This window comes from Lissotriton vulgaris, chromosome 2_1 (assembly GCF_964263255.1).
Source record: "Lissotriton vulgaris chromosome 2_1, aLisVul1.2, whole genome shotgun sequence".
Lineage (NCBI taxonomy): Eukaryota > Metazoa > Chordata > Amphibia > Caudata > Salamandridae > Lissotriton > Lissotriton vulgaris.
In genome coordinates, this window is record NC_141687.1 from 865809156 (window position 1) to 865832783 (window position 23628).

General features: G+C 42.7%; 1 protein-coding gene across 1 annotated transcript in view; it reads left to right on the plus strand.

The window, feature by feature from the left end:
• The window catches only part of LOC147731314 (melanoregulin-like), a 189731-nt gene extending 186924 nt beyond the window's left edge, over positions 1-2807 (plus strand). Inside the window, exon 4 of the mRNA XM_086954181.1 lies at positions 2625-2807. Coding sequence (XP_086810307.1) covers positions 2625-2807 — 183 coding nt within the window. The remainder of the gene's footprint in view (positions 1-2624) is intronic.
• Positions 2808-23628: the final 20821 nt, after the last annotated feature.

The window sequence follows — 23628 nt, forward strand, 5'->3', positions numbered from 1 at the left end:
ACTTCTTCTTTAATTATTAGCCTGTTAGTACTCATATTCTACTGATTTCGGTAAACACATCTATAAATCAAAAACCTACTCATTAATACTAAACATTAGTGCAATCCACATTGTACTTTTTAATCGCCTTCCCCCTCCCACCTTGCTCAGGCCCTGAGGCCTACCACGTTTCAGCGTTTCTGTATGCCATCTTACATTTTAGCAGCTACACAACATGGATTCAGAAATCATCCCGCTTAATAAAACCTTATTACTTCACACATTTCTGTATTAGTTCCACTTCTATTTAAACTTCTATATTAACTACATATTTCAGAATATAACTTGGGATACTATCAGCACTCATGGCATTTCTCTTCATGAATTGTGCTTACTACGTGTAAGTATAATGCATTTCTACATTTTGGTCAGTTTGCGCTCTCTCAACTGTTACCGCGTCTTTTGGACAAGAACTTACTGAAACTGAATCGCAACACTGTTGAAAACAAAAAGAAAGTAGAATTCTCTTAATTTCTAAGTATTCTTGAACAGTTCCCATAGCTCAGGACTTTCTGATAAATCTGACAGTTTGCCTGAAAGTCCACACGTAGTCCACCCTTAAATTGTCCAAACCATTAGTGTAGGAGTGCACGAGGAGACCGAATTTTGGAGCTTGTGTCAGGAGCAGTTAGATCTGGCAAATGTCTAAAGCTACTGGTACGAACCAGAGTACAGCTCGCGTGGAACCTGCAACAATGAAGCAACTAAAATATTCAGGTTGGGAACATGAAGACCTACCGTGAATGGGCTAGCGCGCTTCTTGATGTCAAAGAAACACCACTCTATGCAACCTAATGCACCTGGAATCCACCTGCTGTTTCAGATGCCACTCTGCCACTGCTTGAAAGGCAAATGGAGCATGACAAACCGTTCCAGGCTTTTTGGCAATGTAAGAGATGCAATAGGAAGGAATTCCCGGTCCTTGTGAAAGGCAGTGGGATTTAATGAGTAACATGTGAAATAACCTATTCTCCTGCCATTTTCAAGAATTATTTTGTACATCCTTACCACGGGCTGGAGTTTGTTTCTATCTTTTCTCTTCACTGATCCTTCTCATGCCAAGGAATGTGGGGGGTGAAAGTCTCTCTCTGTATCTCTTTCCCTGCCTAACACGGAGCAAATATTTGTATAAATGACCAGGCTCAATGCCTATCCACTTGGGCAATATACAGTAGAGGCCTTTATAATGCCCTACAAATATGTAATTCATAAATTAATTTCCTTATATGTGCACATTTATCACTCTGCACTCCCATGAACACCTCCAGAAGCAAGAAAGGAGTGCTCATGTTTTTTCCATTCCATAAAAGACTGTATAACAAACATTGTTTTGGCAGTAAGCTGGAGGGCACAGTTTTTTGTCAGGTAGCACTTTGAAGGGCACCAAGTAATATAATGACTCAGGTGAACACCTGACAACACAAGGGCGGCTCCCAACTCGGGCTAGCTAGAGGAAAGGTATGCAAGGATTTGGGGACCTTTCTAGAGCTAAGGAGCAAGTACCAAGCAGGATTCTGTTAGAAACATTATAACATGGTGTATTATTTGCATTCAGCCTCCCAATAAATGGCTGTGCTAATGTACCAATTATTATCCTTGTTCATTTGTAATACTCCAGAGTATCTTATAATCAAGAACTGCTACTGCATGATCGTTGTATTTCTTCCAAACAGACCACTCTGCGACGGTCTTTGGCTGCTCTGGAGCAGGATCAGAATACCTGTCAGACAGTTCAAAGGGTGGGTCAGTGAGACTCCAGTCTGTTTTCCTCACTCTGTGACATCGTAGGGTTTCTACACAGGTGCGAGGGTTAAGAGAAGGCGGCAAAATTCCTTTGGTAGTATTTTCTTCACTGTGTTTGCAAACATTGGTCATTTTTCCTTTTCTACAAATGGGTGGTGTTACTACTTTTTGGTTTTTCCAAATTGTCCCATTGTTCAGGAGTATTAATTGAAAACACACCTGTGCATTCTCAAAGGCCCTTTATGTTTTGCTTCGAATTGACAAAACTCTGATTGCAACTAAACCAAACCAGTTAAAGGCTCCAAATGGGGGAAAGCACTATGTGTCTGTCAAATGTCGTGTACCGCTATTCAGCCATGTTTTACTTTGATTTATTTGCTTTGCTCTTCGTCTGGGCCCTGTGGACTATTTGAATCACCACAACTAATGCTAAGGAACACACAGGCACATCTCAGACAAGAACTTGTATTTGTGGCTTTCTCATCTGTGCCACCTATCTAATGCCAGCACGTCTACCCTACGTTGTAGTCCGCCCCCCACTCACGGGTGCTTACTTTACCCTGTGCAACCGCTTGGCTGGAGTCTGACCTCACATCCGGTTGGCATCTGCATTTGACTGAAGACCTAGATGCCACAGCTTGTCTCATGGGGTGGGGGAGAGAGACCGCACTCCACCAACTCTAAGGCAGTTGGTAGCCTGATGATTTTGTACACCTTTGCATAATTTTAGGGGTGGGGTGTGGTGTGGCTACCGTCTTTGCCACATGTTTTGCCTTTTCCTGCTGGTATGGATAAACAAGCCCTTGCAAACTAAAGTCTTGTTCTTTCCTCTCACTTTCCAGGATTGGCAGAAGCTCAACTACGACATCTACGCCCTCAGGCAAGCGCGGCGTGAAGTGAGGAACCGGTGGAAGAGGATCCTTGAGGATTTGGGTACTTCTGACTTTCATAACATTTGTGTCGCCCATGAAGAGACTAATAGGCGTAAATGCTTACATAAAAGGTTTCTTCAAGTTCCCTTTTAGTTTCTAAAAATAGTTGAGCATAATAAATGATCATTGTCAATCAATTCAATCCATATACAAAATGTTGTTCCCATCATGATCAACTTACAGGCACTGTTTAAATAACCGAGCTACTCCTCCCTTTGTTCCTTCTTCTTTATTGTCAATGCCACTGAGAAGCTGAAAACAATGGAAGGCACCTGGAGTAATTCCCAGAGGTTATGATGAATCTGATCTCTTTTGTAGTCTGTGTGAGTCATCCGAATTGGGGTGGATCTGCCCAAACATAGGTCATTGCACACTGCACCACAGGGACTCCAGCTGCACCACACTAACACCCAAAAGGCTGAACTTTGCAGTGCAAGTGGCTGAAGGTGGCTTGCAGGTGCTTGTTTGCCTGTTTGAAAGTTGCACGGCTTAGCAGTCTGGTGGACTATTTCTATTCGAGAAGGACTAAGGGTGGGTTACATATGGTCTGTGATTTTATAGATGAATGAAATACGACAATGTGGATTTAAATGTCTCTAAAATAATTACTAGTGGTTTAGATGAATTCACTTACTCTCATCCATCATTTTCTGCTACCTCAGTCTTCTGTTATACAAGCATCATCTTTTCGAAGGGAAGTCTCGCTTTCACCACCGATATTTGCAGCACAAGTTTCGGCCAACTGCCTCCTGGAGCAGTCTGACCTCTCCGGTGCTACCAAAACCTGAAGCATCCTTTCCATGTATTGAAATACACCTAGCGTGCTGCAGTACCCTGACCTATCCCTTGCTGCCTTTGAACAAAAACAATACTTAGTAATGCATAACTTGTTCTCAACCTAGATAAAAACACAACATACATGCATTACAGAAATGTGCAAAATATTTCATACCGCTCATACAGCATTCAATAACCCATTGGCCTTATCCGACTTAATAATACTCAAACTGTGTCCACAGCAAGCAAATATATATTGACTTTTATGTCTCCCGCCACCTTTTGGGTACTAATTCCAAAGGAGACATACAAGTATCCAAGGGGTAGTGACCACACTGCCCTGCTACCCTTTATTCTGCATACACCTCCTTTTGTTTCTTTCACATTTGCTTTCATATTTACTGGACTGGTTTCAAGTTCCCTTCCACCTCTTCTACCCAGGCCTGCTGTAGCATGAATTAAAATCCACCTAAAACCCTTGCTCACTCCTGCAACTCTTCCCACACAAACCGCTTAGGAGCGCTTCCTTCTAAGCATTTCTTGCCCTGCCATTGCTGAGGTTACAATCCCCAGTTTCCAACCGAATTTTAAGATGGAGCATCATAGTCCACCACTAAACATAATAGAAATCCATGCAAAAGGTAATGGAACACTTTTGGTAGCCCATTTTGCATTCCCCTTACCTAGCTGTCTTCTGCCTGCACCCCTTACCCCAGCCTGGGTGGGGCAGCATCGAAAGGCTGGTGTTGATAGGATAGCAGCAACCCACTCACTGTATTCGATGGTGCTTCTGCCGGGTTGGTACCATTTAAAACAAACAACGTTTCAAGTCTAGTTCACTCCAAAGACCACCCCCCCTCTTAATGCTCACTCAATTTTTAACAAAAATCCTTCTCCTACCTCGCTCAAGACAATTCTTCAAAATTCAGCAGTGCCTTTCTAATGATGTTCATATGTTGAGATAAGTCCTTGCACTTCTCCGGGTGGTTGTGATCCTGTACATATCAATGTGAATTAAAAAGGTGGCTGCACTTTTCCCAGTTTGTGACCGGTAATAGAGTCCAGCTCGTGCAGCTTCTGTTTGCACGCTTCTGCCTGAACTCGTTTGGGTGAGGCACACCGGGCACACGAGTCACTGGGTGCCACACATGTGGGTTAGAATCATTTATCTCTGGTATCCATCCTAATGTGGCTCTGCAAACTAGGTCAAGTACACTCCTTCCTCACTTGACTCAGAGTAGCTATTACAGCAGTCCAGGCATCTGATTGAGGTTGTGTGGGGTTACAGACTCCAAATCAACACTACAACCAACAAGTACATGTCCTGCTCAGTGCCTTTCTGTAGGAAAAGTACTTTATTCACACCAAAACTTAATACAGTACACAAAGAAGGGGCTGTCACTGAGGGGATGATCACCACAGGGTTTACTGCACAGTAAAGAGGAAAGGCTTAGATTGAGCACAGGTACTGCCTAATTATACTAAATAAAGCAGCTTCCGGGTAGCCTATGACCAGTAGGTCAGTCTGTACTGTTGATTAGGCTGTTCTGTTATAAAAGTTGAGGTATTGTTGGGAAATCTCACAGAGCAGCTCTGTTTAACAAGTCCAGTACCAGTGATCCCTGGTGTTGCTGTTACCTGATAGTTGATGAGCATTCTGATCATGGGTGCCTTTGTGGTTCTGCACTGAGTAAAAAGATGTGCTGGGCTTCCCTCTGTGGCCCACTCCTTCCTCTGCCCATTGGCTGCCTGCGGCCTAGTGAAGGCCACACTGCTCCAGCACTGGTGGTGGGGAATCACTGAGAAACAGGAAATGCAGCAGCCTTGGTGGGCTGGTCTCACTACACCCAATGAAGAGTAATAGGGCATCATATAAGCAGGCACAAGAAGTCCAGGAGAAGCTGGGAAGCCTACTACTTTTACTTTGCTGCACCACTCAAACATACCTAGTGGGGACACTAGAATTGGCAGGCCAAGAGTGCCACTTAAAAAAAAACAAAGAAGCATTGTCCTTAGCAAGAGCTCAAGAAATCAAATGAAATTGACTTCGTGACAACAGGGGTCCAGCTCTCAGTCCTTTGGCTAAATAACTTATGTTCTTGAGGAAGGCACCAGATATTCCGTCTATATTAATCAACTTAATGCCGCAACGAGCTAGAAGAATCGAGCTCTGACAAAAAAATGAGTAGTCCTCTTAAAGAGCAGAATGTAGAGGCAGTCTCAAACTACTCCGGGGAGGAGGTGGGGGGAGGTGAGGGGTCAGACAAAGAGTCTTCTAAGAAAAGCATCCGAAAGATGATATAAAACGGTAGAGGTTACTTGAAGGAAAACTATGGATTATCGGAGAAAATTGATACATTAAGCGAAACATAGGAGTTTGCCGAAGAGTAAATTACAAGACTTGAAAATGCCGTCCAAACACAGAAAACACGCAAAGAGAACAAGCTCAGGGTACTATGGTAAAAATGTGAAGCTCTCAAGAACAGATCATACCACTTGAATTTTGGGATCCTACTTGCCCCAGAGCTGTCTGGAAAAGTCAAGGAGAAGGGACACATCGTGACCACACCAGGATAGTCTTTTTCAATCTTTCCAGATGTAACTTTCAGTGCCACAAGGAGGTTAAAGTAAATGAGAGGGCTAACATTTTAGTTCAAGAAGGTACATGTACAAGTGTCTGTTGTTTGAGTCTCAAAGATGAAAATATGCTGAAAGGGAACTATCTGAGTCTTTCAATCACTTGATGAGGTCAGGAACTTCCCAGTCCAGAACTCACTAATAATTGACTATGCAAGCTCCTTGGAGGGGAATAATTGACAAACTGCTTTATTCTGAAGGCTCGGATAATATCTAGAGATGTTATTTCTCCTTCTAGCCTCATTTGTTTCTCTTCTCTTGTAAAGTGGTGGAAGCTTGTAGGAAATAAATCAGACGAAGGACATGAGTACATACAATTTCTCTTCTGTGAACGCATACCTGAGCAATTCGTAGAAGCGGGCGTATACCTTTCCCACAGGGATGCCAAAAATACCGGAAGACATGGAGGTGCTATCTGCGTCTTCACATACAAAGAGAAGGGAGGTGAAAAGGGAAGGCGAGAGAAAGTGGGAAGTGGGTTGCTTAGTTGTTTGGAGTTAAAGTAATATACCTGAACGTAAACTGCCTACTTATCCATTTAATGTGACTCACTATTTGAATACTTAAGACATTGCCAAGCCCATATTTTTTTACTACAAGACACACATATACTATGACCAAAGATGAGAGATATACGTTGAAAACAAGCATAGAACTAAATATACATTTTGTGTGCGACAGTGGTACACCGCCTAACTGTCATTTTAAAGAAAATGAGGGGCATACAAGTGATTAAATATTACATGGATACCAAAGGTAGATGAATTGTAGCACAAGCTCTTGTTTATAAGGCTCCTTTTACATTGTTATCCTATTACGACCCTACTGCAGATGATCTTGATGCAGATTAAGCCTCTTTGGGAGGGATTTTAGCATGACTTTGACATACCTAATTCTAGAGACTGGGCAAGTAAGCTCTGAGGGCTTGTAATAGGGCAAGTACAGGAGCTGATGCTGTACTGCAAGCTACAAGATGCATGGAGACAGATAACCAAATAAGCTGAAACAGAGATTCTCATGTTATAGGATCCCAGAGAGTAAGTAGGCTCTATGTATTAGAAGAATTAGCCACACCTTTTCATCAATTTTGCTCCAAATGATACATTTAAACTCTGGACACCACAAAAGACTTGGTAGGGTTGACAGAAGCATTAGCAGGAGGAGCGAGGTGTGACGAGTCTGGCGCATCAGGAGAGCGGTATGTATTATATTGTATTTTACCCCGAATGCTCGCCTGCGGTTGACACTGGATGCCCACCTGCTTGCCTCGGGATTTCTGCCCGCTTGCTGGTCAGCTGCGTTACCGGACAGACCAGCTTGGGTGGTTGTCCGCAGCCACACAAAGCTGAGCCGAGTTGGGCCCAGTGACTCATCTGCAGCCCAGTCCCCTGTTCTGGCCCGGTACCTGCTCCTGTGCCCTTCCACCTCTTCTAATGCTACAGGTTTGGATTTGGCTAGGAAATTAAGTAAGGTTGGAGTAGGCTCACGCAAAGAAGCCGGGGAGGGCAGGGAAGAGGAAAAAGAGCAGTGAGGGTGAATGAAGCAAGGATGAGGTTACAGTGCGTTTGATGCAGCACCAAGGGGTTGAGTGCTGCAATGGGTGGAGGCGGTCAATTTAGGCACGGGTGGGGCCTGCACACCGTCGTTCTCGTCCGCTCTCTCATCCATTCGTCCAGTCTCTCTCAAGTAACCATTCATTTGGACAAATAAAACAGGTCAACTTAACAATTTAACAACAAACATTCTCACCCCTCAGAAGGGTGAAATAATGTGTTAATCAAGGGAGAAATTAAGTACAAAATAGGCCTAGGCTGACCAAAAGTGTCTGAGAAATTGCACAGATAGGAGGTTAAGCATGGGCGAATTTTGCGGATCTCGCGTTCGCGGATTTTGCGAACTCGCAATCCGCAAAATCCGCGAATTCTCGCGAATTTGCGGATTTTTTTATTTTTATGTTCGCACGGGTTTCTGCAAGTTCGCGAGGGTTTTGTACAATTTCGCAAATTGCGAAATTGTACAAAACGCGTGCGAACTTGCAGCAACCCGTGCAAACACAATAATATGAAGAGAAAGAAGCTCCTGGTCACAGGAACAGCACGGGGATTGCGCTCATGAAAGTCAAGGATGCAAAGGCCTCTACCCAGCATCAAAGCTGATTTTCCACAGTAGATTTGGGAAGAGGCACACCTGTCCCGCCTCGAAGACGCTCATGATTGTTTTTGGGCGAATGAATGAGTCACTGATTTTGAGCATCAACTAGTTCGAGCGACCATGTGCGTGTTACTATGCAATCGCCCCGAAGGGCGCAGGGGTCCCTTGAGTGAGCTGTCCATCATAGTGGGTGAATGGCGGGAAGACGGTGCAAACCGCAAGTGTGTGGGCTGGGCCAAACGGGCAGGGCTACCATGTGAGTTCACACATGCTTTTAATGTGTATAAAAGGTCAGAGAAAGAACAGTTCAGCAGATGAAGAGAAATAAGCTCCTGGTCACAGAAACAGCACGGGTATTGCGCTTGTGAAAGTCACGGATGCAAAAGCCTTTATCCAGCATCACAGCTGATTTTCCACGGTAGATTGTGAAGAAGTCACAGGAAGGGCATGGTAAATATTTTAGGATGGCGCCGGCAAGCTGCCAGCGCCATCCTAAAATAGTTACTAAATTAGCTTCAACAGGAAGCTCTAATAGATAAAATCGAGCACCTGCTTTATTTTATCTATTAGAGCTTCCTGTTGAAGCTAACTTAGTAACTATTTTAGGATGGCGCTGGCAGCTTGCCGGCGCCATCCTAAAATAGTTACAACAGGCCTTCAACTTTTGCCCCCGGAAAAATCCGCCGCTCGCGGATTTGCGAATTCTCGGTAAATTCGCGGGAGTTCGCAGATCGTGAATTTACCGAAAATTCGCAAAATCCGCGAGCGGAACGGATTTTCCGCTCATACTTATAGGAGGTTCCCAAGCCACTGGATGGGTGGTCCATTGCAGCCTCAGAAAGTGTATCCCATAAGAACTTAGGGATGTTGCCATTATCCACATCCACTACCCCAAGCAAGGAAAAACAAGCGCAAGGTTGCTGAAGGCAACGTAAACTGTTCTATGGACGGTATCACTAAAGGGTTATAGCTTCCTCAAATAGCATCATCCGAATCAGTCCATTCTATAAAAACAGGCATAAAGAAAGGCCCTTATAGATCGCTTCAAAAATCTGAACCAATGATGAAATCTCCATTAATTACCAGGAGCCATGGCCAATTGAACACTATAGCCAGCTACTACAGTAACAGCCATGCCATTCCATCTGCCATCTCACATGAAGGGCACCGAACTCTTGCACCTGAACTGCTGCTTGGGCGACTTAATGTCTCGAGCACTAAATGCTCAAGAAGAAGAAGATGCCCTTGGAGTGCCACATCTATCATCGTCGTCACCAGAACCAAAGACATCAACATCACACCAGGTATTCCTAGAATCCATTCCGGGAATGTCATCCCATTCTAAATTTGGTACTGACCAGGCCTGGTTCTAGCAGGTGGAACAGGCCCAGCCAAACATGACATTTTATTGAGGACGGCCAAACATTGATGCTTTTTCACTTTGTTTACATTATTTATCAATCTGGGGTAACGTTGTCACCTTTCCAAAAGAAAATACCGGCTATTTGTTGTAGTTTTAAGAGTGTGCAGACATGTACATGATATTAAGTAGAACTATGAATAAAATTGTATGTATGCATTTCTACCATGACTTTTCTGTCTGTTTTTACTATATGTAATAGGCAGGAATCTTTGCAGCTCTAGAATCCATAACCATTTAAAAGTGTTTTCTATTTATATTTTCTGTTTGAATTAGGTACAGATAAGGGCTAAAAATTCTTCCTTTAGGTGGTTTTGCTCATTTTCGTACCAGCTTGGACATTAAAATGCCAGTCGTGCCAGTAAAATAAAATTGGCCAGGTGGCAACCCTAGTCAGGTGTAATTAAGGAACCTCTAGAACACATTTTAAAGTGCATTGTTTTTATAAATACTGTTCTAAGTATGCTCTCTTATGGGGAAAAATGCTGACTTTGGATGATTTTCTCTATTTTTACACTGGCTGAGACATTAAAATATTCATATTGGAAGAAAACGGCCATGTGATAACCGCACCGCATGTTGGACACAAGCTGCAGTTAGGCGGTGTGTGTGTTCGGGGGACAGGGTGTTACCTGGCAATGATGCAGCAGGTGCAGTGGCACCGGAGCCCAGAGCTCTCAGCGTCCCTTTGCACCTCAATTATCCAACATAACGTGTATTAGTAAAGTTTCTGTTCACCCAAGGGTATCTTGGCACTGAATAACACTTGTTTATTGTTACCCAACTCAATGGTACTCATTTTATTGACTTCAGAAGGATAAAAGGCTGAGTGAACCCACCAGGATTTGAACCTGCGACTATGAGGTCGAACACAGGCCCCTACAGTGGACGCATTAGTTCCCCAGACCCAGCTTTTTCTGTGTGTGGATTCTGAAGGGATTTGTGTATTTTAGTCTGTGTATGATGCATACAGTAATATACTGTAGGATGTGGCATACATTATAATATTCCCATAGTGGCAGTGCATGCCTGATTGCATAAGCGGCCACAAGGGAATCCTAAATGTTTGACCATTATCTAAGAATAAATGTGGAATTATCCTCTTCAGATGAACACATACATTTTTCATGAACAAATACATTTTTCATGACAAACTAAGAAACACGATTAATAATCTCCTTTCATATGAAGTCAGCACCCTAATGCAAGTCGTATCTAAAACAGACATTTTTCAACGTTCTGCTATTGTGTTAGTCATGTTTAATTTGGGCTTTTATTATAGCTTCAGCATTGTCAATTATTGTGATATTATAAGGGTTGAGGTCGTGTGACATCACTTCGTAGGAAGATTGAGGGCCAAAGGTCATATGATGTCACTTCTTGTGATATCATTAAGGTGTGGGATGTCATTTCCGCTACCACTGGCATTTAGGTGAATCGATGTCCATGTGTAACTCTAGGGCTTGTAGTCTGCTTTCAGAATTGTTATAAATTGGGCCCATGTTGGCCCACCCAGACGCACCTTTGGTCCACCCAGATAAAAATTCCTGGAACCTGACCTGGTCTTGACTAGAACAGATGTAAACCTGGGAAATCCATTACAGAAAATGCAGATCCTTTTGTTCCTCTACCCAATGGTCAAGCTAAATCTGCAGGCTTGAACTCTGGAAAATGCATCAAAACAGCATGAAAGTGCCCCTACCAGGGCTTAATTTGAGGCGAACCGATGCTCGGCACCAGCACTTAATTAACACCAGGGCGCGTCGCAGTCTGCAACAAGGTGGCGCTGTCTGGCTAATTTAAAGATTACTGCTGCAACAGTTCATTATTAATTAAATATACATTAAAAAAACAAGTGTTACCTGCATCCCACGCCATTCTTATAGTTTTGGGGGCCTCGAGAAGTCAGAATTGTCCCACTTGTAGGAGTGTGATGGTTAGTATTTGTGTTGTTACAGGTGAAAATGAATCTTCCACCCCTGTCGTACAGTGCCTTGATTAATCCATTCTACCCAATGCATAGTTTCCTGCACAAGAAACCTCTGGCAGCTACAGGGTTGACTTCCAACTGGGAAATATAACATCTGATGACTTTAATTTGCTCGACAAAAACCAACCACTGTAGGCCAGCTAAGTGACAGTCGTTCAACTTATAGACCAAGTTCAAAACTAGTATTCAATGGATCAACCGAAACTGAGCATTATAAAGGTCATGTGCAAAACTTTAGGTGTTATCGCTAATGCGATCTCAATGCAGTCGTCGAAACTTGACAATCAACTGGAGCTCACTAGGCAATTTTCATCTTCCATAGTGGCAATCGATTGCAGGATGGCAGCGGTTGAAGATGTTGTAAAGGAAATCTCAGGATGCATACCACCCAAAGGGCACTGGAAAGTCCAAATGGCACTAAATTACATCATAAAGGATTGCAGGCACAATTTGACAATCCTGACAAATGCCAGACACTTCAGCTGAGAACCAGGTTTTGCAAGTCCAACTACGGCCTTAAAGAAAGCATCTTCCATGCAGAATTCTGTGTTCCACCCAAATCCGTATACTAGCTTAGGGAATCCAACAGAAGAACTACGTATGTCCTATGTGCCCATCACAGTAACACCACACTCTCCTAATAAAAAGATACAATGGAAGAGGGACAAACTAAAGCCAAAAGCTGAAGCCCAGATGTGGCTTCCGAGTTCTTTAGAAAATGGCTTTCGCCAGCTTTTGTAGTTATTCTCCTTAGTCCCCCCGTTTTCAGTAAGACTCTGTTCCTAAGGCACGGTCCTTACGAACAGAGTCTTACTGAAGACGGGGGGCTAAGGAGAATAACTACAAAAGCTGGCGAAAGCCATTTTCTAAAGAACTCGGAAGCCACATCTTGGCTTTATCTACCGATTAGAATCACTACTTAACAGACGCCCCAACAGAAACCCATTGCGGGTTGGAATTATCACAGCATAATATATACGACCGATTTACTCAGGACTGAGCCTTGAGAAAGTAGTGGGTTACATTCCCAATACGACAAAACACGTGTTGGCTGTGAAATTCCAGAAATAAAACTTCAAAAGAATCTACTGGACCTTATGGACAAGAATCATTTATGAATGCGAGAGTGACGAATGGTGGAAACACTTGCATACTGAAAAGAAACAATAATCTATAACGTGTGCTAGGGAGCTTTTTCATTTGTGTAGGCCTTTGCCAGACTTAAAGAGCGTTTGTGGTTCTCTTTACCCTATAGCACCGTTTAACAAACTGAACCTTTTATACTAAGTGTGATATTCCGAGTGGCGCCATAAGACCTAAAACAATACCACTAGCCGAGCATTTCTGTCAAAAGCTGTAGCCCATGGAAATAAACAAAAAAATGGGACCGCAAAAAAAAAACGCTTCTCCACCCTTCCAAATATTTCACAGTCTCTTCCTTCTATCGCACAATCTCCAGTAGATCTGAGGATTCATGAACCAGGCAGAGGTTCAAAAAAGTTTTCCAGTAAATCAATGAAAGATGATCAGTTGAAGGTTTTGTAAATCAAAAATTATAACGTTTGTGTAGCAAAGCATGCAGTCTTAATTCACATCAAAATCGAGCAGCAACAGGAATCGGGTTAATTCCCATATCAAATCTAGAATCTGGTAGTGGAGATACACCGTCAATAATGGAAGACACCATGACGCCACTCCGTACAGAGGGCGAACACCATGAAACTGTTTGCGCACAATTTCTTGCTTCTCCTGTGGTAAATCAATAAGAACAAATGAGCCACATTAATCAAATAGCCAAACTACAAATTCCTTGCGGTGTCACAGCCAGCAAACACCTATGTTGCCCAGAGTCACAGATCAGCAATTCTCATTTAAGATTGCATCCCTCAAATAAAGAATCCTACCCGTCAAACGAAACAAGGAGTTAACAAATAGAACTAGCTAAGCATCAGAAACGCTACTCCTGGAAATACCCAAGATCTGACCACACGTGACTCATCAACTCTACTCACAGGCTCGTTAGTGCTGATCCTGTATACCCCCAGGCAAAATTAACAAACCCCGTGCATGATGGTGTTCAACTATTAATATTGGACACGAGCAGAAATTCAACAAATGTTTCCAGGCAATACAACATACAGACAATCACCTCAAGTGACAATATCCAGTGTACCACAAGCACTATTAAAGGGCAGGCCATGATCATATTCACCCAAGAATATACACCGCAAGGGAGCCAAGATATTATCAACAGAGTAAACATCCTGCAACTTTATAAACTCCTTGCCAGGTCTGCAAAATACGAGATTAAATAATCTGTTGACTGTAAACTTCGTTCAACCAAACAAGCTAGGCATTCGAGAATCTATATACACAGTATGGTCCAGCGCAAAGATAACCATAGAAATCCTCCAACATGCAAATTTAATGAATGCTTGGGGTATTCGAATAGTCACCAAAAATCGAATTGAATCAATCAGTTAAAAAAAAAAGTTTACTGCATCCAAGTGCTAACATTCCAGCAGTACAAGTCCAGTCAAATCTTTAATCCAATTCTGCAAGATGCAGTAGCTTGTACCGACCTACTCTGCAAGCCAATTCGACCGACCTGAAGTTCTGTATAGCGAACATTGCGGCAAGAAATCAGCAAGCGCTAACACTTACAGGAATGAAACCACAAATAGTCTCTTTAAATCAAAGTCTTGATTATGTGCCATTAATAAGACTGGCTGATCAAGTAGGAAATCTCCTACAGGATAAACCCAGATTCTTCAATTCGGAAATTGGACCAGAAGTATTTTTAAAAATCATGAGCTGGAATATAGCAGGTTTAAAGTCAAAAAATAGATGATGACTGGGTGCTTTTTAAAAAACTGGACATCTGATGCTTGCAAGAAACATAGTCTGCTGACCTAGATCTTCATGGTTACTCAACATATCATTTACCCACAACCAAACAACAAAAGGGTAGACCTACAGAGGGTTTGATCACTTGGATAAGAACAACATTGCTAGCAAACACTGAAAAAAACCATACTATAATAATTAAGAATATACAAATCATTTAGCTAAGAAGAAAGGCGGAGTCATTTAAGATCCTGAAAGTCTGTTTTCCTCCCGGTGGATGGGCCCTGGTTAAGTCTAATGTCTTGCTCTTTAAAGTCCAACTTTTGTCAAAAAGACTGGAAGAGGTGTCAGTCACAACCCAAAAGCATGTTTGTTGGGCTTACTTGCATTCAAAACAATTGCATAATGGTATTCTGCTACTTTAACACAAAATGCGCCCCCTAATGCTGGATCAGACAATATTTGATAAAGCGCATGGAACATCCCCTTACCATCCAAAGAGCATTGGACGAAACCAAAGAAGGGTGAATTTATCTTCAAAGCTCTAGTTGATGGAGGCATGCGCCCATTGAATGGCAGAACACCATCAGACAACCTCCCAAAATCAACTTTTAGAACCTGCCATTGGCAAAGTACCATTGTCTATATGGCGATAAATATTGAAGCATGGCACCTTGTTGTTTATTTGAGAGTCTATGGCCAGATTGAATGTGATCACGGCCCACTGCTACTGATCTTGGGGCATCCAAATCCGAGCTGTCCTGCACCTGCCTCAAACATGCAAGTGGCCCAAATATTGCCCTGAAACTGAGCAGGAAAAACATAATTAACATCAATGATAAATGCGACATAAAGACTTTATGGTGGTTTGGGAATACGCATCCCTCCGGCAAAACTTGTTTTTATTGAGGCCAATCTTCTAAGACCCTTGTGATTCCACTGTCTATCTGTGGGATTGATATGGGTTTTCCTTTTTGTGCATTTGTATAAGGGTTACGTGATCTGTCAATTAGTTGTTTCAGGCCTAGGTCGCAGGGCCTGCCTGACCGCATATTTTTGACTTCGGACTGATGGGAATGTCCTATCAGGGGATTCGACAACAGTGATGCAAATTTGTTGTTATATGTACATATATCATGGCATACATCAACATCATATTTTTCAGTATTAACCCCTTGGGCGCGGCCGCAATTTTGCACCTGTGTGGCACATTCCGATCGCGGGTGCGGTCATGACGTCCGGGAGCCGTCATCAGAACACGAGCACTGTGTGCCATGACGACTCCCGGCCGTCATCAGCATGGAAGGGGTTAACCTGTTGGGAGGAAAAACAAAATTAGAATTGTATTTGAACACGCTTCGTGTGACTGCCTGGATTGGTACATTGTGGAATTTTTAAAGCTTAACAGGGCTGTGTCCTCCACCCTGAAAAATCAACGTGTCCGACAATAACAAACGGTTTTTCTGTGATAGCAGGAAGTAAAATAAACAGCTGATAACGTTTAAGAAGAAGCACTACTCGCAAAAGCTCTGGTAAGCTCTACTGGATGCAATACACTTAAGAAAACCCTAGAAATTCTGTCTGTTTGTAAGATGGGGCTGTGAAGGTTCTCTAAAGAACGTGGAGCTGAACATAAGGCCATAACTTTGGATAGATCATTTCACATCTCTCTACCAGAAAGACGCAGTCTATGCTTTGTGCAGAATGAACTGCCTTGCTTTGCAGAACCAGGTTACACCACCCTAAAGGAAATATTACAACCAAAACCGCAGAGCAGGAAAGCCGTCTTGAAGGTTAACACAAACAAAAATGCCAGTCTAGAACAACAACTTCTGTACCATTTATTACCTGCAAAAGCCATCCCAAAGTCTTGCAATCGCATAACCACTTCTACTAGCACTCTTCCCATTACTCAATCTCTGGGTCAATGGATGAATTCAGCAAAAAGGAATTCACTCTGCGCAACTTTTGGGCTTGAATTGCGTGAGTTGCCAGGGCGGATAAACGTTCCTCCGTTCCACCGAACACTATGGTCCATTGTCCTAACTCGATCTTTCAGTAACATCTGGTCTCCTGAGGCAATTCTACCCCCTTGGAGAATATCAATAATCGCGCCTTTACACAAGAAAGGGCCTAGAGATCTTGTGGGAAACTATTGATCCATTTCATTGTTTGACGAAGTGGGAGAAAGTTTCGGCAAGCTCCTACTATATCGCCTGGATCTGGGACTAGAAGAAAAAGATTAAATATCTCCATTCCAAGTTGTCTTCAGGAGAGGTCAGGACAGTGGACCAAGTTATTAGAGTAAATCTTCTCTATTCTCTATTCACACACCTCAAAAGTCAAAAGTCATCACTATTTCTGGTTTTTAATTGACTTCCAACCCACCTTCAATAGTGTTGACCACCCCACACTATGGCAAACCCTAAAGGAGCTGGGAGTCCCAGAAAAGATATTAAAGCTATAAATTACACTCCATTCCGGTAACACCGGAAGTATAGCACTGATGCGAATATGCAACAGAGATTCCTATACAGCAAGGCTTCAAACAAGGATGCGTACTAGCACCAACTCTTTTTAATTGCTACATAAATGACATTGTGAAATCCCTACCGAATCTCAATCTAGACAAGTAACCGATCCCAATACTACTCTTCACCGATGATGTGGTGTTAATGGCCATACAGAGCTATCAATGCACCATCTACTGGTAGGATTTGAGTCCTTCTGTGCTACCAGATGTCTAACCATCAATGTTCGGAAAACAAAATATATGATCCTTAACAAAACAAATTGAGAGCGTTCTTCCAGGTCTGCAATAAGCCTCTGGATAATGTGACCACCAATGACTACCAGGTAATTTGCCTGGATGGCAATCTCCTGAAGTCCCCGCAGCTTTCCAAGAACAACACTACTCGGGCACATCAAGCTTGAGAGATTTGTCAAAACATGTGGAAAGCACTCAGTAGACAATGCAATGTTGGCACGCAAAGTGGAAACAAGGACAGCAAGCACATATGGTGCACAAATCTGGTGGTATAGAAAACCCCCATCTATTGAAATCCCTGCAGAGCATTTTCTACGACAGCTACTGCATTTGGGCCTCGGAACACTGATGGATGCTTTGAGAGCAGATCTATAAATTGAAAAAAATGGAGGACCATATAGCATTGGCACCAATAAAATATTGGATCTGCATTTGGTCCAAGGGGGAGCTTGCATCTTACAGATCCATACTATCGAACATCATGATGAAGCAAAACCATCACACAATACCATGGTTCGTCCATATTTCAAATGTCCTGCATAACATTGCCCTAGAAGATCTTTGGCTCCATCCGAGAACCATTATGAAGGCTTGACTTGATTTGGTTCTGAAGGCATACTGAGAATGCATCAATTATTTGAAATTAAGCCGAGCAGGTCCCCTGCTAAAACGCTATATCTCATTTAACCAAGACTGTGGCCTCGCTTCTTTCTAGGAGAAATCTTTCCATCAGAAAAGGGAGTTCTCTATTTAAAGTTCCAATTGGGCACATTGCCAGTGGCATTAGTACCTAAAAGATGGTCACCAATCACTGATGGGGGATCAGACTTGTGCCTGTGCTCCAAGGCAGGCCGGGAAACAGTCATTTTCTCCTGTTGCGTCTTCATAAGCTAAGTATACGGATATATTACCTACAACCCCTTTTTCTTTTTTCAAGTACAACACTAGGAAGTGTAATGAAGCAAAAGCTCTGCTTGAGATCAAATGACAAACAGCAAATCTACCTGCCCGGAACTAGCATTTCCTGATGTTCTTATGGAACCAAAATCAAGAATCTGTTATAAACTGAAATGTTTAACTTCCTAACATAGTTATAACCTCTACTGAGTTAGTGCACCAGAAAAAAGCACTGCTTTTATGGTTCCATTCAGTGCAACAATATTATGTGCACAAAGGGGAGACTACTGAGGTAACGAAAATTGCTTTTAATGCTATAACAGAGTTTCCTTTTTGGATTCCATCCAATACCCTCTTAGACCCATAATGCACACGTGTTAATCTTCCTTTTTGTTGCGAAAACCATTTCTCGGGTTCTCTGCGTGTTTTCTTCAACAGAGATGGTCCTTTTATTGATTCCTCGAGCCAGCTGTAATTAGCCACATGAAGGGTAAGTACTAAGGGAAATGCCAAAGCACCAGCACTTTAACCCCTCCCCTGCTGGTGACGGAACCACTCTGTCATCAGCCGTGGTCGCGCTGTGCTGATGACGGAGCGGTTCCGTCACGGCCTGCTCGGAACGCCTGCGCGGCGCGGATTCCGCGCCTGCGCTGAGCGTTCCATTGAGCGGGCGGGGCCGTGACGGAGCCGCTCCGTCATGAGCACAGCGCAACCGCAGCTGGTTACGTAGCGGTTCCGTCACCAGCATGCGCCCTCCGCACGACCCCCCTGCCCCCTTAGCACTGCGGCGGAATAGCCGCCGCAGTGAAGGGGTTAAGGAACAAAGTTAATTCCCAGGTTGGGAAACCAATTTTTGTTGCCTCTGGGTATAGAGCTAATACTTACAGAGCCACTCCAATGGTAAACCAATCCTTAAAGCGGAAAAGTTTCCATCATGTAAAGCTATGGGACTTCTTTTCTGAGGGATTAACATCAAGCAGTGGCGTAACGAAAGTTGAGGGGGCCCCCCTGCACGGTACATGGAGGGGCCCTGCTCCGGATTTAATTCGGAGCTCTCAGGCCTGAGTACTGAGCTGAGGGTGCCCCCTGCAGCTCGGGGGCTGTGAGAGCCTGTGTTACCCCCCCAGACATCAAGGGATGCACTAATGCTCTTGGGCTCCACAGGAGAAAGCCAACTCCTTTCTGGACACCTAATCCAGGGCTTTAATTGTGATTTAAAAATTTGGGGGTCCCTCAAAGGAACGTAGCCAATGTAATTATGGGCGTGTCTTAAAGCACTTAAACTAAAAACCTGTGCTTAGCATAGTGTGCCGCTCCACTTGTATGTTGCTGCTTCTGTCATTGCATCCAGATATATAATACAACAAGTAACAATACACCTACAACAAGCCTGGACTATTGGCTTTGTCTATGGTTGTTAACTGCACACGTTGAATAAGCAACAACTACGGCTTCGTTGTATATAATATTGAAAATGGTTTTGTTCTGAAATGATGAGACTGTGAAAGAACTATAAGGAATCTTTTTGAAGTTAGTGGTACTGCTGCATAGGTCAGATTTTGTATTTTCACCCTGAGAATGAGGGCAAAAATTGAGAACACATTGGGCAGCCATCTCAGCACCTGCTTTTTAGAACAGCACCGGCAGGACCCGACCCACTTAAAGCTCTGATCTAATCCAATAACTAATTTATCCCTGTGGGGTTAACTCTGCAATATTATCTATGTGTATTTGCACTCCATGACTTTAGCATGCTGTCACAAAACAAACTTTATGGCCCTTTTGAATTACTTTATCGAAAGAAAGTCCAATCTTCCTCTAAAATATAGACATCCTGTTTTGATGCAGGGCTTCTGTCTAGGGAAGCACAAATACACAGGCACTTTAATTGGAACTTCCAAAGATGACCGCTCTCTGAAAGTACTTTCTCTTGTTTCCCATTAAGTGCTAAGATAGGCGGACCCTTTTTGTGGTAGATGGGGGACCAAACTCTTGAGGGTAGGGCAAACACACTTGCACTTTATGATGATAGTTTTTAAACTGCCTTTACGCACTAAGCAGCTTTGACTCATGCAAGCTTTTTTCCATATTGACTTTCCAAAAATATCAGTGGCGGCTCTCAGAGGGAGTGCTGCGGGTCTCTGGGGCAGGGGAGGGGCAAGAGTGGGGCAGGGTGAGGGGGTAGTGGAGTCGGACATAGGACGGCCAGGAGTAAAGTAAGTAAATAAATGAATAAAATGAATTGCCTTACGCTCGCTGCATCGCCACCGATGAGCTTGCTGCAAGCAATGTTTGTTTTATTATTAGGGGAACCAACATTAAAAACTGGCCAAGCAGACTGTAAAACAGGCCCACAAACAGCCCAAAAGAAAGGTTCACACACTGACTGACTTGTCTGACCAGCCTTTGGATACTGCCCTGGACACATCTGCCATAAATTCTACTTCTGACCATGTAGAGTGGATGTCTACTAGAATAGCAGCCTAACTGGGAGCCTAGGGCAGCCCCATGAATTGTCCAGTGAAGTCTAAGCATACACAAAGATGATACGAGATCCTCAGTATGCTGTTCCAGATTTGTCAGTTCAGTACCGCTTTTGACACATGATCGTAGGCCATCAAAAACTTTCCTTCACATGCCTTCTGGTCAAAGTTGGGCTCAAACACCCTTCATGAGTCAAACCAATACGTTTACCTTTTAAGCTCAATGAGGGTACAGATCTGCCCCCTTATATTTCTACTCTCTGACTGCACTTAGCCAGTTCATTTAATATCTTGACAAAGGATCTCACTATTGCACAACTCTTTTATGCACTCTTTCTTTATTAGCATCTCAAATTCCTTGATGACGTGGTCTGCCTTTGCTGCAGCCAACTACTCGCTTCGCAAGATTACCCCCCCTCTAAACTCTGAAACATCCTGCACATTCCCTACTACATCTTCAGTCTCTAACGCAAAACATAATCTAACAACTGTGAAAGGCAATCTACCACGCTAGTCTACCTATTAGAATATACACAATAGAATTTGTTATCTCCCTTCCCACCTTGCAAGTCTACCTGATCCATTCACATCTCCATCTGGGATCAACTCTTTCCCCAGGGGCTTATTGTCGGCCCTTAACACTGTTCTCACTTCATTTAAATTCTCAAGTGGCTGCCAATACCTCCCCTCAATAACTGAATAGTTTATTTCAACCTGAACAAGAATCAGGCCGCACATGCCACAGTTCTCTCTGTCGCACTGTGATTGAACTGCACTTGTTCCTATGGCAACAGTATCGGTTATAACCACAGTTACGTTTTCTTAACATAAAATTGAGTCAATGTCAGTGCTGATTATGGATTTATTAATGCCCTTGAGTACTCTCTCTTGGGCACGCCCGATACTCAAACGCCCATTTTCTCATTATGTTCTGCTAATCTTCATTTCTGCTGACAAAAGTTATGGACAATTTCATATAATACTCAATTAGACCCAGAACCACCCAATTGATCTTCATCAGCTGGTGTGGAAGCCTCTGCAATTACTTTCACCAAGTATGCCTTTGCCTTTTTGCTGAAATAGTATCACTAAATATTCTAACTGTTCCATTAGAAATGTACATTTCTCTTTGTGGAATGTCATTAAAGTCTTTGCTAACTTGCTTTAATGCCTTGTGATCTTCCACAGTTTTCATGAAAACCAAAATCTCATCTTGAAAACAGATTACCTTCTCTGGCCTAAGCCTTCATGTATTGGAACACGCTTGCTGCAGAAGTAATGGCAAAAGGCAGACGAGGAATGAAATTCAATATCCATGGTAATAAATACTATCACAACCTTGGAATCTCAAAATAATTTACATTTGTTGGCATATTCGTCTTATATATTACCTGTCCTCTTCCAGCACTAACACCATCTTATTAATGCTGGGTAGGGAAAGGCTATCTAATACTATGCTTTGATTGAGGCATTGTAAATCCACACAAAACCTAACTTCCCCTCTATTTTTTGAAACGTTTTTTAGTGATGACATTAGGTGACCACCAAGCAGAGGCTTCAACAGCAATCCTGTTTTCTTGAACCATCTCAACATATTTTCCACATTTCTCACAACAGGTACACATCTCGCTCTATGTATCACAGCCTCTGCACCCTCTTTCAACACTATTTTGTGAACATATTCTTTTAATATTCTAATTCTCTTCTTGAACAATGCTTTGGCATTGCTCCGTATTTCCTCCACGTTTGTGTCCTCTACCACCATAAACTTATTGGGAGCCTTTGGGTTTATTATATGTGTAGAATATTTATGGGCCCAGCTGAGTATGGAAGACCCACCACTTGCTAAAAAAGATATTCCTCTTGATACTTCTTTCCTGGTATACTGTATCTGTCCATATCAATGCTATTACATCAGTCCTCCCTGGCACCCCTAGGAAAATGTATCTGCAGTCTTCAATTTTGATTTTTGCCATCTTTCTATGAACATGTCTTTTAGGATGATGCTATACATGATATCGAGGCCGCCAACAAATGTATGTCATACCCCTAAATTTAAATTCCTGTTAGCTGAATGATATGAATGTGCTTCATCCATTGTTTTATACCATGGCTTCATTGTGTAAACCTCTATATAGCCTCTTGTCAGAGCTATCCAATGGTCAAAATGTGATTCTACGAACATCCTTACACATGTGGATGAAGTGCCCCCTCTTTCCACACTTTCTACGCTCTTTGCCTACAGCAAATACGTTTTTCAAGTTCATTCCATGATAGCTGCTACCGTCCTTTCCAACACACTATAGGTCCAGTTTTTACCGCTGCTTTGTATTCTTTGTTATCTCATCCATACTCTTTGTTGTCCAGCATTACTCTGTTATTGATTACATGTACTTACTTGAAAGCTTCTTCTGTCGAAGTTTAGAACATAAGACTATGGACCAATCCATCATATAATATTCCATTGTTCACTGTAAATATAACACTGTTATTCTTCATGGCCATAGGCTTCATAACTTGGATGATAACAGATTTGTATTCTAACTAAGAAAGCTTGAAAAACCTCTTGGCTTACTTAACCAATGAAAACATATGTTGGCTGCAACAAATGAAGAGTGCTTATTTCCTTGTAATAAATACAAGCCTGGAAACCTTTTGAAATTGGCTTGAAGACATTTTGTCATTCGCTCCACTAAAAAGGGGAGTGGAAACCCCAACATTCCAGTGACTTTGACTTTTCTCATTCCAGTATAGGAGTTACCTGAATGCCCACCGTGATCCATCTCCTATCCTGACTTCCTGTTTGTCTCAGATGGATAATGGGTCTGAGAACACATCAGAACCAGGAACGTCTCTCAAACTAGATAGCTCTCCTTTTCTCTTGCCAACAAATTATGAGTTGGAGTTAAAGATATGGAGTTTAGTTATTTGTGCAAGCTGGCAGG